This window comes from Panicum hallii, chromosome 3, assembly GCF_002211085.1.
Source record: "Panicum hallii strain FIL2 chromosome 3, PHallii_v3.1, whole genome shotgun sequence".
Lineage (NCBI taxonomy): Eukaryota > Viridiplantae > Streptophyta > Magnoliopsida > Poales > Poaceae > Panicum > Panicum hallii.
In genome coordinates, this window is record NC_038044.1 from 8,464,221 (window position 1) to 8,482,300 (window position 18,080).

General features: G+C 42.9%; 3 protein-coding genes across 3 annotated transcripts; 1 reads left to right on the forward strand and 2 right to left on the reverse strand.

Annotated features, from left to right (window-relative positions):
- Positions 1-687: 687 nt before the first annotated feature.
- On the reverse strand, positions 688-4,204 carry LOC112886965 (disease resistance protein RPM1-like). Its single transcript, XM_025953014.1, has 2 exons — positions 3,989-4,204; positions 688-3,596 (listed from the first exon to the last, which is right to left on the reverse strand). Exon 2 carries the CDS (start codon positions 3,566-3,568, stop codon positions 797-799), a length of 2,772 nt encoding a protein of 923 aa, XP_025808799.1. The 5' UTR covers positions 3,569-3,596; positions 3,989-4,204; the 3' UTR covers positions 688-796.
- Positions 4,205-7,066: 2,862 nt separating this feature from the next.
- Positions 7,067-13,164, forward strand: LOC112884310 (arginine--tRNA ligase, cytoplasmic-like). Its single transcript, XM_025949688.1, has 18 exons — positions 7,067-7,221; positions 7,765-7,877; positions 7,964-8,085; positions 8,205-8,280; positions 8,442-8,543; positions 8,636-8,851; positions 9,375-9,455; positions 10,222-10,305; positions 10,380-10,484; positions 10,842-11,020; positions 11,184-11,268; positions 11,345-11,546; positions 11,620-11,689; positions 11,800-11,869; positions 12,128-12,217; positions 12,332-12,400; positions 12,657-12,755; positions 12,860-13,164. Exons 1-18 carry the CDS (start codon positions 7,125-7,127, stop codon positions 12,968-12,970), a joined length of 1,971 nt encoding a protein of 656 aa, XP_025805473.1. The 5' UTR covers positions 7,067-7,124; the 3' UTR covers positions 12,971-13,164.
- Positions 13,165-13,490: 326 nt separating this feature from the next.
- On the reverse strand, positions 13,491-17,828 carry LOC112884313 (PHD finger protein ALFIN-LIKE 1). The gene is made up of 5 exons (XM_025949691.1): positions 17,711-17,828; positions 17,591-17,623; positions 17,264-17,486; positions 14,177-14,306; positions 13,491-14,098 (listed from the first exon to the last, which is right to left on the reverse strand). Exons 1-5 carry the CDS (start codon positions 17,826-17,828, stop codon positions 13,847-13,849), a joined length of 756 nt encoding a protein of 251 aa, XP_025805476.1. The 3' UTR covers positions 13,491-13,846.
- Positions 17,829-18,080: the final 252 nt, after the last annotated feature.

The window sequence follows — 18,080 nt, forward strand, 5'->3', positions numbered from 1 at the left end:
AACTCTTTCCGGCAATTCCAAATGATAAGATGCCCCATACTCTCCAGTGTACTTGATTGGGCAACCAAAAAAAGATTTAAACTTGAAAACCAGCTTTAATTTTGGGACAAGAGGAATTCACCACGGATGGTTGTGCAGAAGGCTTAAGTTCTAACAAACCACCCACTTGAAAATTCTCTATCAGTTCATTGGCAATAATCTGCTTGAGTTTTCACACTATTTTGTGCAGCTGCCAATTGCTGAGCATGCGTCAAAACGTAGGCAGTGCTCCCACTTAAGGTCTCTATATATAGCCATATAATGCTTAGTTTGAAAGGAGGACAAGCCATCCAGAAATGGAAAAGAGGAGTTATACCATAAGTCTACTAATGGAACCTGCATATCGAAGATACATATCAAGGCATTGATGGGACTTGTTCACATAAAAATTCGTTGTCAAGATTACACAATGAATACTATGTCAATGTCCAAAGCGTCACACATTTACAGAGGGAGTATGAGTTATTCAAAGAAGAAGAAATAAGGGTAGTTATGGATAATGGTAAAGAACAAATAAGAGCCCACAAAACAAAGCTAAGTAAGTTGATCAAGAGCAAACTGGAAATGGAAAAGGCTAAGTGTGGCTATTTTGAAATAGTTATGGATAATGGTATAGACAGAGGTCAAATTAGAGAGCACACAATGAAATTAAGAAATGGACGAAATTGGATTTCATTTATTCATCAATGGCCAGCAGATGGCCTGTAATAAGGGATCACAACCGAATGACAGATGAGTATTGTCCTGACATAGTGCATTATATTATCCTTTCAAAAGCTAGCTCACCATTTCTGATGGACCCAACATAAACTCGCTGGACATGAGAAATCGACATCTCGTTCCTCCACCGAACCCTCTCGACAAGTTCTTCTGCAGTGTGATCCAAAGTCAGTTCTTCAAGAGTGATTAAATGTTCAATACCATCAGGCAACATCTTCAACTGTGGACAGCGTAGGAGCTTGAGATCAACTAGGCTCATCATGGCCCCTCTTTCTATCTTAATTTCCTTGAGATGTGGTCCTCCCCTTATTTTCAGTACCCTTAGGTTTGGAAATGATTCTGCAGTGAACAACATCGTATTGCCACTGTACGCATCATAGAGCTGAAGCTTAACTAACCACTGTAACCCCTTCAGACAAGAAAATGTGTCTTTGTCAAGACTTGAACGAACAAGCCTTAGAAATGTGATGTTCTTCAGATTACCAAGTGACGAGAAGAAATCAGGTAGTGATTCCTTAGATAATGCCCCTAGCAAGAAAAGCTTCTGAAGGAATGGAGGTGGCTGAAGTGCATTGAGATGCACCATTTCCTGCTCATCAGCTGCCTGGATTCCAAGGCGAGTAAGATGAGTCATATTGCTAATGGCCTCGAACAGATTTTTGCAATGGCAACCTTGCACTTCGCTGATTCGAAATGTTCTCAACTCCACAAGAGCGCCAATGCAACGGACCACTTCAGCACTAGCTTCCATCAGTAGTAGTGTTTGTAAACTCATCAAGGAACATATATTTGTAGGAGCAGGTACACCAACAGAAGGTTCAAATTGCAAAGATGATAGAACTGGTTTGGCAGTTATAATAAGATGCGTCAACTTACGAAGCTTTGTAACTTCTGCTGGGAGCTTCATGATTTTACACTTCCAGGCGTCCAAGACAAGCAAATTCTTCAGCCTTCCGACTGATCGTGGAAGACTTGCAATATTAGTTCGCCTCAGACCAAGGAAACGCAAATTAAACAAGTCAAACACCTCTTTAGGTAGCTGCTTAATTGAACTATCTTGTAGGTTCAGAACAGATAACAGCTTATTGATGCTTGACAATGAACGAAGTGAAGCAGAGGTGAAGGAATTCTGGAAAATAAGCAAGGAACGGAGGTGTGGGGCATTTTCTGCGACCTGCGCAATATCTCCACTTTCAGTTGATACACGCCTTGCTTCTCTGATGAGATCAGTTTTCAAGGGGTTATAGACACTGCCAAAATTTTCTTCATGTGCTTTGGAAAGAGCTAAAACACGAAGGATATCATGCATCTGAACTTCACAGACACATCCGGAGTCATTCCTCTTCACCACCACCAGCAGACAACGATGGATAAGTTCAGTCAGGTAATCCTCAGCCATCTCCTCCAATGTCCCCTGCCCAATGTTCTCGACAAACCCTTCTGCAACCCAAAGTCGTACTAGAGACTTCCTTTGCATCACATAATTCTCTGGGTAAAGACAACAATACAAGAAGCAATTTCTTATATTATGCGGTAGGTCCTCCAAACTAACCTGCAGGATTATGTTCATATCCATTATAGGATTGTGGCAGAGGCGCATCTCAATATCTCTGTATACCTTTTCCCACTCCATATAACTTGTTTCTCGGAATGACAAGAGTCGCCCAATGCAAACAATAGCAATTGGTAAGCCATTGCACTTCTCTACAAACAGTTTAGCCCAGTGTTCCACCTTATGTGGGCAAATCATGTCTTTGCACTTCCAAAAGGCCTCTTTATAAAACAAATACTGTGCATCACGCTCTTGCAGTGGCTGCAAATGAATAATGTTTGATTCTGGTGCCAATCGTGCCACCTCGTAAAGTCTTGATGTAATAATTATCCGGCCGTTGCCACCGAGAAATGTATCTTTACTATCAAATAAAACATTCACATTCCACACATCATCAAGAACAAGAATGTACCTTTTATTTTTCAGGTAACTGCAAATTATGTCTGGTAGGCTTCTATAATCTGTCACATCAACATCCTCTGGGAAGTCCTTTCTTCGGTCATTCTTGCGGAACTCCCGAACAGTTTGTCTTAACAAGTCATCAACTTCATATCTCTGGGACACTGTGATCCAAGCACAAGTATCAAAGTCATCCTTGGCAACACTGTAAACGTGAGCAGCAAGTGTCGTCTTGCCAATGCCACCCATCCCAAGCACTGATGCTATCATATTTCGCTGATCACTCTTTTCTTTCACCCATTCCAGCAAGAAATCTTTCTCCTTCTTCACCCCCACAAGGTCCTCCTCCTTTTTGAACTGCATGGATCCTGAACACCTCCATTTTGAGCTGCCGCTTCCTGTAACCCAAGTGCCCCTCTCAAAACCCTTCAATTCATATCTGCCCCTTCTCTCTGCAGCATCCTTAAGGCTTGCTTTGGTGTCTCGGAGCCTTTCCGCCAGCCGGTACCATATCTTGATCTGTCTGATCCGCCTTACTGCCTTGAAAAGAAACATGCCATCAGCCTCTTCCCCTAGCCGGAAGGAGCACTCTGCAATGACATCATCGATTTCATAAGCGAGGCTCCTGATCTGCCTCACAAATGCAGCTGTGGCCTCATCGGTGCCCCTGAATCTCTCAGCTGCAAGCAAGAAAGCTTGAATGCTCTCCAACTCCCTCTTCACATCGCGCATCTCACGAAATAGGCCTTTCAGAGCACAACCCTCCACCCCAAAGAATGAATACGCATGCTCAACAGCCTCGTTTGTGAGGGCATCTCCGAGCTTCAGGATTAGCCAGCCCACAACGCCCTCAGCCATGCTGGCCAGTGTCTCCGGAGCTGCAAGCCTGCAACGGTTTGAGTGCACATTGAGACTCAGAATCATATGGTTTTATAAGGCCCCGGCAGCTGAATCCAATTGAGGAAGCCTAGGTTGATCAAAGCATATTCACAAGACCATAAGAATCTCGTTCTAGCACCAGGGGCGTTGATTATTTAATAATTTCTAGACGCGGGGCAAAGCATATTCCACAAGACTACATGGTTTCAGTAATATGCCCATCTGTGCGTTGGATTCTTTGGGGGCGGCAGTAACAGACTAGCAGCACAGACTAATAGCGAACAAGATGGATTATTTAATGTGATCCTCGGCTTGTTCTTTGCAATTTACACTTCGGAGAAAATAGGGAGAAACCGCGCACGAATATTCCCCTGGGGTGGGGTTAGGAGGAACACTCACCCGAGCCGGCGGGCACGCCGAGAAGGGCACACATCGCGGGCAAGATGACCGGGAACGAGTCAAACGGCCTCCCGCAACTGCAGGGAGCGGCCGGCGGCGAGGTTGCTGCTCCATGGGGTTCCAGAAGCGGCTAACGCCGTTCATGATGCCGCGAGTCCGCGACGTTGCTTTCCGCCGGACTGACGCGTCGTCCAGTGCGCGCTGCGAGATCGAGGTTGCTGCGGCGCCGGCCACTGGATTTATTGGGGAGCGAGCACCGAGCGGACGGAGAGGGAGGGATTTGGAAAAGGACGAGCAGAGCATTGGGCCCCGTCCCATGATGCCTGGGGAAGTTTGCCGGTTTGGTGTCATCTTGGGATTGTTGGGCCGGTCCAACAAATCCTATCTTGGCTTTCAGTCGTATACTATTATGCTTTCATCTAATCTTTATCTTTACCTATTTCTAAACTAGCAAATATGTTCGTGGCAACGCACGGGTTCACGAGATTAGATAGAAAAGGAGCACATTGTAAGTAATTTTCTTATGTGTGTACCTTCGTACCTCAGAATATCAAAAATGAACATATTTTCTAGAATTGTGAGTTGTACAAAAGGTTTGCCTGTCTCCGTTCGGATGTTAAATTTGTATATCGTGCCCTAGCATTTGAATTTGCTCGGGTGCGTCCCCACACCGTCTGCTGCCTAGGTAGACGGAGATTTTGAGGTCTTGATGACGGACAGCAGATGAAACTGACAAGGCAGAATGTGTGAAGAATTTATTCCATGCTTTAAAATTAGGAATAGATTTGTAGAAGGAATGTCTTTTACGATGTTTGTGGTAAAATAAGTATTGTGACTGGAAGCTTAACCGCCTTTTTAAAAATAGGTTATAAACTCCAGCCATATGAAATCGTTTAAATATGTACATAGGATTCAAATGGTGGCTGCTAGCTCCACTCTACAGTTGGCCAACTGTCCGCGAGCTTAACCATGGTATGTCTTTGTTCGATTGATTACGTCACCTGGACACCTCCGAGCTTCTAGATCGCACATTTTGGACGCCGCCGCAGTCGTACATCGTACTGGCGTCCGCGGCCGGAAGATGAGCTTACTGCTACGGCTAGCTAGCTAGCTACCACGCAGCAGTATTGATGACGGCTAGCTAGCTACCGTCGCGTCGTCGTCGTCAACTTGATCCTTGCTGCTCCTTCGCATGCACTCGGATCATCTATGATTGAGGGAGCTCATTTCTCTCTCATCATCTGGTGAATTCCGCGAAAGGTTATTATTATCCAGGGGTTAGATGCTAGTGTTTGAGGTGAAGGTTTTACGTTCACCTGCTGTGACCGATTTTAAGGAATGGCCACAACCACAAATCGCTATGGCAGTGATGACAACCGGTGGGTGGAATAGCAAGACGACATGAGCGTCACCGATCAACGGTGGGGAAGAAGGGACGGACAATGATCAATAGCTGCGTGCAAGATGACGATGATAACGATGCAAGTGACAACAAAAAGAGGCTACCGTAGTGACGGAAGATCTCTGAGGAAAAGGATGCTGAGGAAGAACAAAAACATGTTTTACGTACTCCTAGAAGGCTACTAGTAGCCTTTTGATGGGATCATTTCCTCCCAGCAATTTTTGTCTTAGAATAAAATTGTAAGGCAGCGTAAGAAAAGCCCCACGTGTCGGCCGTGGCTCCCTTCGGCAAATTCAGCATGTGACTGACCATAACAGCGCATCTTTTCTCAATTCTGCCCCGCAAAATTTAAGCGATTTTGAACTGGGCAGCCGAAGCAGCCGCCCTGCTTGAACTGGGCTGTAGGAGCCACAACGGCAACTGGACGAGTCCTAGCTGCAACATTCGACACGTGCTAATATTTGAAGATTTGCATTTATATTTTGTCGCATGTGGTTAGCTTTCTATCTCTAGACGAGCCTCTTAAATGGATGATCAGATGGATGGTTCCGAATTAAACTTGGTGCCTCGAAGATAGGAATATTGAACTTGGGATAGATTTTTCATTGACGCGCAGAAGGATGAATTATTATTCTACTCCCCTTAAAAATACCAATTTCTTGAACTCTCCGACCTAGATAGTGAATGACTCTAAGAAAAATGGATGAAGTCCTTTTTTGGAACACCTTACAATATGACCGTCAAGATATCTTTCAATGAGGGAACGAGTAGTGAGTTACAACTTTCGCGCACACAAAAAAAAAAGAGTAGTGAATTACAAAATTTTTTAGCGTTTTTGGGCTTTTGAGTCGTATTGTGTTCAATTAAAATAATGATATCATGCTGTGGACAAAAAGGAGAAAAGTGAGTATGTTATAGATCGATCTGATTGCCAGGCAGTATGTAGCGGTGAATGTTAAATGTGTCCAGAACTCGAAAGAGCAAAATTGATTGTGAAACGTACACATTATATCTTTTTTCTGAAACAAAATATAATCAACTATTTATGTTGCACCTGGCACTTTCTGTTTAATCTTTTGACTGAAGCCTCTGTGGCATAAGCTTTTGCTAGGTTTGTTCCCTAATCCCTATCATTTGGTCAAATTTTTGTGAAGGAACCAAAAAATTATGACCTTTATTTTTGATAAATCAGACTGTAAGATAACTTTAAAAGTGTTATGCTTCGCATGTGATAATATACTTTTCAATATTCATGTGTCTTTTATAATTCTTTGATGATATATTTATATTCTCTGATAATATATTAATACAGTACTAGCCCGTAGCAACGCACGGGCATAGTTTGCTAGTTATGTTAATATAAATTTAGTTCGGCTGCCATAAAAAACAATAAAACATGATGCCAAATCCACACCGTTTTATTCTGTGTTTCACAAAAAAAGAAAACACTTACTTTCCTGCCATGTTTTGGCCTTGCCTGAATTTGTCTTTGTCGTTGCCAAAATTTGGTTTGGCTGGAATCGACGGTGGAGCGCACTCTAGGCCCAATCCAAAACGCGCCGCCCCACGCTGACAGGCCGGGACCGGGGCGGCCCGATAGGGAAATGCAAAGGCAAACCCTCGCGACGCGCTCGCCACGCTACCTGCCTGCTGCGGTCGCCTCCCACCCCCACGCCACCTTGACCGACCGTGAGGTGGGGGAGTATTTAACTGACGGGGCGAGGCGAGGTGAGGATGCGAGCTCTCGCGGCAGCAGCAACTGCAGTGGCGGCGCCTACCCCCGCGCGCCTCCGTCTCCGCCTCCCGCTCGCGCCCCGTGCCCCGCGCTCCGGTGAGCCCACCCTCCGTTTCCTCCCGCCTTCCCTCCCCGAATCCGCTGCTCCCACCGCGGACGCGGTCGCTAGGCCCCGATTTCGCCGCGGGGAAACGGGGGGATTTTGGGGTCGGTCTGGGTGGTGACGCGGCTTTGGGTTTAGGGTTTGGTGGTCCGGGTGGTGTTAGAACCTGGTAGGAGCGGTGGGTGGGTTCACTGTGGATTTTCTGAGTGAGGCTCGGGATTTGAATGTTCATAGATTTGCTTAGCTAAACTGGGGCTAGCGCTCGGTAATCCGTTTCGCATCAGCTGCACTTAGTGTCACGTGAGTGTTCACGTGTGATTTTCGGTGGGGAAAAAGATAATGGTTTGAGGGTTTATCGCCAATTTCGCTTCAAATTAACCAAGGGTCACACTAGGTTTGGATTGGATTGTATCAGTGGATTGGGATACCCTGACAGGAACATTGCACTTGTTACGCTTTCAATTCAATTTACTTATGATTATTTCATTGCTTAATTTGGACTTGTTTTGTTGCTCTGGTGTTGACTACCTGGCTAGGTCATTGTAGAGCAGCTTCTTCCTCCAGGCTTCTGCGGATCTCCTGCGGCGCCACCACCATGGGAGATGAGACCTCGACCTCCGTTCCTGCCCAGGAGCAGGAACCTGCTGTGGTGAGTGTTGGTCTGCTGGCTCGTCAGACGATCGAATGCCTTACCTTTTATGCTTTGCCCTGCTTAATTTTGGTTTGACTGTGCAGGGTGCTGGGAGTGTCAAGCAACAGCTTTCCAGGCTGGTCCTTTCATCCCTCCGGGCTACGGTGCCTGAAGTGGAGGTAGAACCGATGGTTGAAGTTTCAGCAAAGTTTGCTGACTACCAGTGGTATGTTGTTGGCATGTTGCTTTACCTGATGCAGCAATAACACATACAATCTTTGCTCATTTAGCTGTCAATGTTGCTTCAATGTGCTTGTCAATTGATTCTTCCTAAGCCATGTGCAGCAACAATGCTATGGGATTATGGTCAAAGATTAAAGGATCTGGAACCAGTTTCAAAAACCCTAATGCTATTGGACAGGTATGTGTATGGCTGTCTACCTTTTCTCTGCACAGACTTGGAGTAGGAGAATTTTTCCGTATGATCTGGAACTAATATTTCCTTGGTCATCCACTTCACCTTTCATTCACGCTCAATCTCTTTTACAATATTAACATACTACTCTCCTCACATTTGCCCAGGCCATCACAAAGAACTTGCCTTCCTCTGATATTATTGAGTCCGCATCTGTTGCTGGACCTGGTTTTGTGAATATTACTTTATCGAACCGCTGGGTTGCAAAGGTTTGATCGATACTTTTAATATATTAAATATGCCTGTATTACCAGTGCTACTATTCATGCCTGCAAAGTATCAATTATCTACATTGTTGCAGAGAATACAAGATATGCTTCTCAATGGTATCAATACTTGGGCACCTATTCTGCCAGTAAAAAGGGCAGTGATTGATTTTTCGTCACCTAACATTGCAAAGGAAATGCATGTTGGACATTTAAGGTCTACCATTATTGGAGATACATTAGCACGCATGTTTGAGTTTTCAAATGTTGATGTTCTGCGGCGAAACCATGTGGGAGATTGGGGTACACAGGTAACAAGCCTTGTATTGTAATCTAAACATTTTATTGCTTGCCTTGTGTGAAACAAAATGAATTTACATACGACAGTTGAACTGCTTTAGTACTTGGTTTTGGTGAAAAATATTCACTCTCTCCGGTTCACCCTTTTTTATGCCTACTTCTGTAGCCTATCATTCCTTTGAGGGAGCCTATCATTGCTTCATACATCTGCAATTTTGTATGTCTTCATTGGCCAAAAGGTTCAGTTGGTGCTGTTCTTTGTGCCACCAAATGGGCAGATTCTGCCGGTGTTATTTTACATAAGTTATATGCCTACTACCTCAACAACCTGCATAATTGTTTGCTGCACTGCGCTTTCTGTTTTGTAGCCTGATACCTGGAATTTGTTTCCACCTTTTTTGTGTGATCTGGTTTTTTTATGGACCTTGTTTGCCTTAACCATATGACTGTTTTTATATATGTGTAACTATTTGTATCTAGACTTTCCTGTCTACAGCCACATACTAACTACTATGTTTCTGTTTGTTCATGCAGTTTGGGATGCTCATAGAATATCTGTTTGAAAAATTTCCAAATTGGCAGGAAATCGGTAGCCAGGCCATTGGTGACCTCCAGGTAAGGTGTTTATTCAATGCAATGATGCAATTTTTTGTAACATACCTCTCCTGCATAGGAAACATGCAAACATATACAAGATGGTTGGATTTGGTCCTAGATGTTCATGTAAAAGCTACACGCTTGGAAGAATATTGAAATATTTCCTTCAGTTAAGAAATGGAGAATTTTTGTACTTTTCTAAGTCAATTATGATGCCAAATTGACCGCTTACATTTTATTACCATATATTAAAAATATTGTTTTGGATAATTTCGATAATTTTTATGAAATATTAACTCGAACTATATATCCGAACACCACACTATCTTTGGTCAATAACTTGATATAAATATGGTTTGACTATTCAAATGATCGTGTCACTAATTCAGTGTCTTAAATTTATGCACAGTATTATTGCTGCAGTGGTCTATGCGTTGTCCCTTTTTGCATAAATAGTGAAGCATGTGATGGCATTGTGGCCTTGTGCTGAATTCTACTACATTGCGTCTTATATTTGTCTTCAATGCGTGTATCGTTGTTTGTGAGGGGGTCAGTACAATGATTTTGCTTTTTCGTTCGTACCTTCATGTTCCCAGTTGAGCAGTATCCTGCTTCTTAGTTGGTTTTCTGTTTTTCTTTTTCGTAGTCTATCAGAATACCTGTGCGTTTCAAAATCAATGGATCCCTTGAAGTATTTTCTGAAAATTTGCACTTTTGGCATATGACAACATGCCTTGTTCCTGTCATTTGGACTGACATATTTCAATTTGGTTATATGACACAGATTTTCTATAAAGCATCCAAGCATAGGTTTGACAATGATCCAGAGTTTAAAGAGAGGGCTCAACAAGGAGTTGTTCGGCTACAGGTGAGTGGATAATCTTGGATGTCAATTCTGGGAAGGTTGGCATTTTCTCATCCAAGCAATGTATTTATGTGTAGGGAGGGGAGGAGAAATACCGAGAAGCATGGAAAAAGATTTGTGACATCAGCAGGAGTGAATTTGACTTGGTGTACAAGCGCCTAAACGTGGAGCTTGAAGAAAAGGTATGAGTATGACACTTCCTAGTTGGTGAAACCTTTTTTTGAGATGGTTAATCGTCAACAGAATTTAGATGCAAGCTGAAATTAGTGCATGAATTTTCTGGACTTTACATTAGCAACAGTTTGGTTTCTGTTGTAACAACATTCCTATGCATATTTTATAATAAAAATGTTGCGATATTTGCTGCATTAACTTCTGCGACGTCCAATTTATTCATAAAGAACTTGCATGGTCTATTGGTATTGTTAAATGCTAATGTTCATGTTGTCTGCCACTCTACTGGAGCAGCTGACCAGGCCACTAATTTATGCTTTGATATGCTGAAGAGCAAGGTGACTAATTAGTGCTTGATCTTTCAGGGGGAGAGTTTCTATAATCCTTATATACCTCAAGTGTTGGCGGAGTTGAGTAGCAAAGGATTGATCCAAGAGAGTGAGGGTGCTCAAGTAATATTTATCGAAGGTTATCAGATCCCTTTGATAGTGGTTAAAAGAGATGGTGGCTTCAACTATGCCTCAACTGACTTAGCTGCTCTTTGGTAAGTGCTAAATATTGATTGACATGTGCTCTATATGTTGTGCTTTTGAGGTCACATTCAGCATCCTCTATGGAAGCAAACTGAACGCATTTTTGTAGGTGATGCATTCCACTGTAATATACTAACTGGATTTAACATTTTTTTTGTCTCTGGTTTTATGGAGGTATCGGCTCAATGTTGAGAAGGCAGAATGGATAATATATGTGACAGATGTTGGTCAGCAGCAGCACTTCGAAATGTTTTTCAATGTAAGCACAGAGTAGTACCAAAGCGGAGGTTTTCCCTTTACAGTGCTTTTATTGAATCTTTTGTTGTCTTCTATAGGCTGCAAAGATGGCTGGTTGGCTCCCAGATCCAAAGGAAAAGAAGTATCCAAAAACAAGTCATGTTGGGTTTGGCCTTGTTCTTGGGTCAGATGGCAAGCGCTTCCGCACTCGTAGTACCGAGGTTGTTCGATTGGTAGAGCTGCTTGATGAGGCTAAATCTCGGAGTAAATCAGAACTACTACAGCGGCTCACTGAAAATGGTAAATTGCAGTAATTTGGAACTTTGCTTTCTTTAATTATCCTTCAGCTAAATATGATCCTTATTTTATTAAGGTAAAATTGTTGACTGGATGGATGAGGAATTAGAACAAACTTCTGAGGCAGTTGGATATGGCGCTGTGAAGTATGTACTGATATTTCTGGAAGATACATCATGTCTTGAATTGAAATATGAACAACTAATTATTTAAGTGATAATCTTTATTGTAACGTGTTTGTAAAACTTTACTGCAGGTATGCTGATCTGAAGAACAATCGACTGACCAATTACACATTTAGTTTTGAACAGATGCTTAGCGATAAGGTACAATTAGGCTCCAATATTCATATGATTGGCTGTGTAGGAGTCTAGTTATCCTGATGATTTATCTAGTTTCTATAGCATGTTTCATTTCTTACTATTAAGTATTGTCCTTCTGTGTGGACGTTGCTCCTAATGATCTTTTTAAAATCGCTATTCTCTTACCTAGTGTTGGCTTTGCACATATTTTGAGCTCAGTTCATCTTCGTGCAAACTTTTGTTACTAGTCATTATGCTTAGATATTCATTCGTTCTGAACAGGGAAATACAGCTGTGTACCTTCAGTACGCTCATGCTCGCATTTGTTCCATTATTCGGAAATCCAACAAGGATGTGGAAGAGCTGAAAATGGTAAGCCTTGTCTTTTACTTGTGCAGTTTTTTTTCATTGGTTTGATTCAGGTTTAGCTCCAATTCTCTTGTCTATCAGTCATGAGCTGAGAATTTCTTGCTGCTTTCTTCTCAGAGTGGAGCCATTTCTCTTGACCATCCAGATGAGCGCGTCTTGGGGCTGTATCTGATCCGATTTGCAGAGGTACCTGTCATTACTATTACTGAATTTATTTTATAAGGTTCTGGAAGTCGGATACCCCATGCCAGCGATGAGTTATTAGTTAATTAGAGGGACATTTTGGGTGTGTCTGGATCTTTAGCCGTATGTTTTTTCCCCTTGCTATTCCAATATGTTTTTCTGTAGTATTTTGGGGGGCAGTCTAACTTAACTGAAATGACTTGACAACTAAGCGAGGTGCATCAGTTTGCTTTTTCGATCACACTGTAATCTGTTTCAGGTTGTTGAAGAGGCTTGCACAAATCTCCTTCCAAATGTAGTGTGTGAATACTTGTACAATCTATCCGAAATGTTCACAAAATTCTATACCAACTGCCAGGTATATTTCTTTCCATTTGCTTCGCTCATTCCCCCTTTAGCAGTGCCCCACTGAAAATCTGATGCTACCAAACCACTGTCTTATTTTTACGTTGAACATAACAGGTGGTTGGGTCACCGGAGGAGACGAGCCGGCTGCTGCTTTGCCAAGCGACTGCTGTTGTCATGCGTCAGTGCTTCCAGCTGCTTGGGATTACGCCGGTCTACAAGCTGTGACTGGCGGTGCGCTTTATTTATCTTCACCAATCAGTTCACGTAGAAACCTTATTCATCATGGTTGCAGTTTTGGTCTTGTAACCTAGTCGAGGCAGCTAACATACTCTTATCCACTGCCCGGTTCGAAAGCAGAAGGGACACAGGCTGAAGCAAAATATGCTTGCAAAAGAATTGATCTCATGCATTATCTGTTGTGTTTCTGTCTCGCATGGCTGGCAGCTTATATGTCGATGCTGCATGATACGTGTGCTGGGGAGGTGAGTAGCCCCACGTTACTGCGGTTCTTACATTTTGGTGGTGGAGCGATTGGCTACCATATAATGATACAAAGGTTTGGTGGAGTAACCCATTTTTACGTCCGAAGCATGTAATGTTGTGGATTCTTGAATAGACAATCCTCCGATCCATGCCCAACTTATCTAGATGCGAAACAGCCAGCACAATGTTGCTTGTACTATCACTGTGATAGTTTACTTACTAATCTGACATGGCTGGAGAAGCAAAACACCAGGTCTGAGTATAATATTAACACAAACCTCTCGGATTATTGTTGCATAAGCTGCTTGATTCACCTTTAGGAACATTACAAAGGCTTCCTTACTGCCCTATTTCCTTTTCCGGCAACATACAGACTACCGTTAACTCTCTCCAGGGCATGGAGAAACCACAACAAAGGCTATAATCAATGTGTGATCTTACCTCACATTAGCATCACCATCGTCAGTCATATGTAAGCTAAATCGAAAAGATACATTAAACGTCGCAAGACGGTATTGACCTTGCACAAGGAGTAAACTCCGGACCTCTTGCTTGTTCAGGTTTCCATCTATGGCGGGGACGCCCCGCCAAGCCCGTCCTCCAGCACAAAGGACGGTGCTACAGCGGCCTAGGTCTCTTTGAGCAGCTCGGGCACTTGTACTGCTTTATGCTCTCCGCCTTGGCGGGGGTGATCTTCACGCACTTGCCATGGTACCACTTCTCGCACATGTCACACCCGATCCAGAACTCGTCCGCACTGTATATCCCGCCACAAGTCCCACACAATGTTTCGCTGTGGTCGCCGTCGTCTTCATCGTAGCCCTCGTCGGGCTCCCTGGTGTTATTTTCTATGCGTGGCTCGCTTGTTTGCTGCAGAGGCAGGAGAAAGCTCAGTGTAATAACATGAGACAGAAAGAGGTGGTAAAAACAGTGAGAAATTCTTGTTACCTTCACTGACAGTTTATTTCTACCATTGTTGTCGGAGGCGGATCTGTCCCTCTCCCTAGACTGTTTCCCGCCACCAGAGACGACTTCAAAAACAGTTGGTAGCTCGTTCATCATGCTAAACAAACGCTTCCTGTTGGATTTGACAGACAAAGTGATTAAAGAGAAGACAAAACCATTACTACAAGAGCATTTATTTATCTGTTTTAATTAACAAAATGTTATTATGCTACAGCAACTCCCTTTATACTTGTGTCACTGGTTACTGGATTACTGCTACTTTAACTGGTAAAAATTGCATAGGGTGGAATATGAAATATTTAGCTTCTATTGTAACTCAAGTCAGTACTGCTTACTAGCTTATGGGTTATCATGATTGACTAGCCAAAGTTAACTGTATCAAAGTTTACAAAGACAATGGCACACTTTCGCTACAAAACAAGAGCTATAGGATTGCAAGGCTGTTTTTAGTGGCTAACTAACTAAAAGTAAATTTACTTGGCGAATAGAATTCCAAGACTCATCATTGTATAAAAGAAATAAGAATTTAATTAGTCACTGATTACTCTAAAAAAATATCCAGAACCTATGAAAGAGTTCATTCAAATGAGGCATGTATTGTCCGAAAAGAACAAATCAAATGCTGGAAATATCAAAACACACTATGTAAACATACATTTAATTTGGCAAAATTGCACAGGAGTTGAGCAGAATAAGAAGGCTGTTTATGAAAGCACTGCAGAACTGCACACAGCATTGACCGAAAGTCCACAAAATATATAAGCCAGTTATCACTCAAACTAGCTTGCACACATGAAGATGAAAAAAACTTAACAAAACTGACCAAAAAGTTGCTCTGAACAAATCAAAAGTATTTTTTTTCGAGTAAAGAGAGAGCTTTATTAGTTACTCAACAATGTTTACAATCTTGTGCAACTAAAGGCTCAATACAGGCCAGCAATCCATCTCAGAGCACGCTGAGCTAGCTCATGACAGTTTAATACCACAGAAAGGACAAAGTTTAAACAATGTAATTGCAACTCGATTACAAAATAGAAATAACAGACGTGTAAAAATGGAAGTAGTGAACAAAGGGCTTTTAAGAATGAACAGATTGGTCCAAAAAACTTCATACAGTTACCAACTCTCACAGTCAACACAAGTCACCACTGTTTCAGATTTTAATCAGCAATCAGCAGCATAATAAACTGCCAAAATTCAGTATAAGAACCTTTGAATTTAAAACAAACAGGCAAACAAAATTTGAGACACAAAAATGGAACTTATTTGTAACAACCTGCATGAGGATGTATTATTCTACATCAGGTCCAAATAAGTCCCACACAGTATCCATTGTCCTTCATGCAAAATGGAGTATGGATTCCGGTTTTCAGAAAGGCGTGACTACATGTGTATTGTGTTGACTACAATAATTAAAACATTATTATGTTAGATATCTATAAGTTGCGCCAGTACTTCTTTGAGAAAAAAGTATAAACCTTAAAGCATATGTGATTACTACCCATGGGAAAATACGTACTATTAGTTGGACTTCACATAATTATACCAAAAGTACCCCACTCTCCTCTATTCATCATTGTTCCTCTTTTTTCATTGTTGAAGACTAATAAATGAATTTAATAAACCAGCAATAAAGACAGTATTCTTGCATGCGAGATACTACAGGACTGCACAGTTTCAAACCATAGAGAATAATCTTGTCAAATCAAATTAGTTAGCAGTTAGCAGTTAAAACAATTTTGACCTATGCCTCTTACTACTACCTCTTTTTCATGCTCTTTCCTGTGGCTGAGTTTCATCATCTAGCATTACCCGATTTGCTTGGAACTAAAAGGCTCTGTTATTGTTGGTAGTACAGATTTGGCCATGGTCATCAACAGATACTTATGCAGAAAGATTAGTAAGCAATTACTAAAGTAGAGTACTGACGCAAACCCCCATAATCAGAAATGTATCCACCAAATCCAAATGTAGCTTCTTAGCAAAAACTGGCTACTGACAGCAGCAGAGGCATGATGAGCTTAAATATGGTGAGGGTCTGTATGTAATATGAAGTAACAAGATGTGAAAGTCAAAAGACACCATACCTTCACACTTGCGTGCTTTTTCCAACAAAAATGTTTGTAGGTAAGACAAGTTTCAATCCCCAAAAATCATGAAATCAAGATCAGGGTAAAAGGTCTTTCAAGAAACATGGAGTTGCCTACATATCTTTATGCTGCAACAAATTAAATACACAATGGAATAAATTTCATTCCCAAAAATGGAATCAACTTGAAACCTCAGACCAAATGAACCCCACCATATGATTCAATTCAACATTTTGTTCATTTGGGTTTGATTATGTCATAGTTCTATAGTTGGGATTTCGTTTATCATTGGATTAACTGCATACACATATTGACCCCAAGAACAAAAAACTGTGGGTATGCTTCATCTTAACATTTCTGAGGCATATGTAGCTCAGCAGCACATGAACATTCTGATGACCATGATTAGGAGGTGCCTACATATCTTTCCGTAGGAACAAACAACATTACTTTTCATTAGGAAAGTATAACCAGCTTAGGGAAGAATGAAACTTCAAACACACATGCAAGCTCAGAACTTCAGCATTATGCTTACTACAGCACATATAAACACAGACGCTCCTTGATATTCACCAAAATGTCAGTCTGTAACATATTACAACTTAATTTACACAACTAAAAAACAATGGAACATCACAGGCAAACAAGTATAATATATGGGATAAACTCAAACGGAAATCGGAAAAATAATGTATATTCCACAAAACTTTCGCAGAAGGTCCAAATCTGAACCGGTACTTATCAAAGCAAGTATTGAATCCAAACGCATACCAATGACATGCAAACAGAGGACACAGCACATCATGTGTATCATCAGACATCCACTTCCAACTCACAGGATACTCCTGAAAATGCCCTGGAACATCTATGTCCCAATCAACAGAGACAACACACTGACAAGGAAGAAGTAACCGCAACAACAAAAGCATCGGACCTGGAGAAACAGAGTCGGAATTGCGGGTGAGATCATAAATCGTACCGTTCGTTGCGGTTGAGCCGTGCGGCGTAGTAGAATGCGACGGAGACGAGCCACGAGTCGGAGTGGACGGCGACGAGCGCGAGCCAGTCGCGGCGGTTCATCCCGTCGCGCGCGAAGTTGATCCCGAGCGCCGGCTCCGGTAGTTCCGTGGGCACCTCCTCCGCCGGCAGAGCCACCTCCCACGCCTCGTTCGCGTACCCGTACAGGCACAGGTTCTCCTTCTCTACCCAAGCCGAATCCCAGGCCGCATCAGCTCGCCGTACCCAAATCGAAATCGGGGGCCGCAACGCGGAGAGATCGCGCGGGCAAGGGAGGGAGGGGGCTCACCTGGATCGCACTGCGCGTAGAACTCCTCGACGTCTGCGGAGCGAGGCGAGGGGCTAGGATTAGGTCTCGGTGCTCAGGGGCGTGGCGGGAAGCAAGAACGGCGGGAGCTCGGGAGCGTACCGTGGGTGAGGGCGCGGAGGATGGCGGAGCGGCGGGCGCGGTAGTCCTTGAAGATGTCCTCGACGGAGCGCGGCGCGGAGCCGCCCCCGGAGCCGGCGCGGCGGTAGGAGGCATCCATCTCCCGGTGGCGCCTCGTCTGATCTCCGGCGAGGCGTAGAGGAGGAGGAGGTGACTGATCGCGATGCGGTCGGGAGCAAAGCGACGAGTAGTACACGAGGACACGAGTGATGCGGGGTAAAACGGGAAGACGTGTAAATCTTGCGGTTTTGCGTGTGGGCCCCTGCAAACGTGAGGATTTGTGAAATAATCCATTGGCTTCACTGTAGACTCAAATTCAGGAAAAAATTTATATGAGACGGTTCATTTTCTT

Bases quoted from the DNA above. Each gene is read 5' to 3' on its own strand.
- LOC112884313 (XM_025949691.1), bottom strand. From the start codon at position 17,828: ATGGATGCCTCCTACCGCCGCGCCGGCTCCGGGGGCGGCTCCGCGCCG. The intron at 17,624-17,710 runs GTACGCTCCCGA...CTCGCTCCGCAG, and splicing joins CCTCCGCGCCCTCACCCACG to ACGTCGAGGAGTTCTACGCG. The intron at 14,307-17,263 runs GTACGATTTATG...CAAATCCAACAG, and splicing joins CGGCTCAACCGCAACGAACG to GAAGCGTTTGTTTAGCATGA.
- LOC112886965 (XM_025953014.1), bottom strand. From the start codon at position 3,568: ATGGCTGAGGGCGTTGTGGGCTGGCTAATCCTGAAGCTCGGAGATGCC.
- LOC112884310 (XM_025949688.1), top strand. From the start codon at position 7,125: ATGCGAGCTCTCGCGGCAGCAGCAACTGCAGTGGCGGCGCCTACCCCC. The intron at 8,544-8,635 runs GTTTGATCGATA...ACATTGTTGCAG, and splicing joins CGAACCGCTGGGTTGCAAAG to AGAATACAAGATATGCTTCT. The intron at 12,218-12,331 runs GTAAGCCTTGTC...CTTTCTTCTCAG, and splicing joins ATGTGGAAGAGCTGAAAATG to AGTGGAGCCATTTCTCTTGA.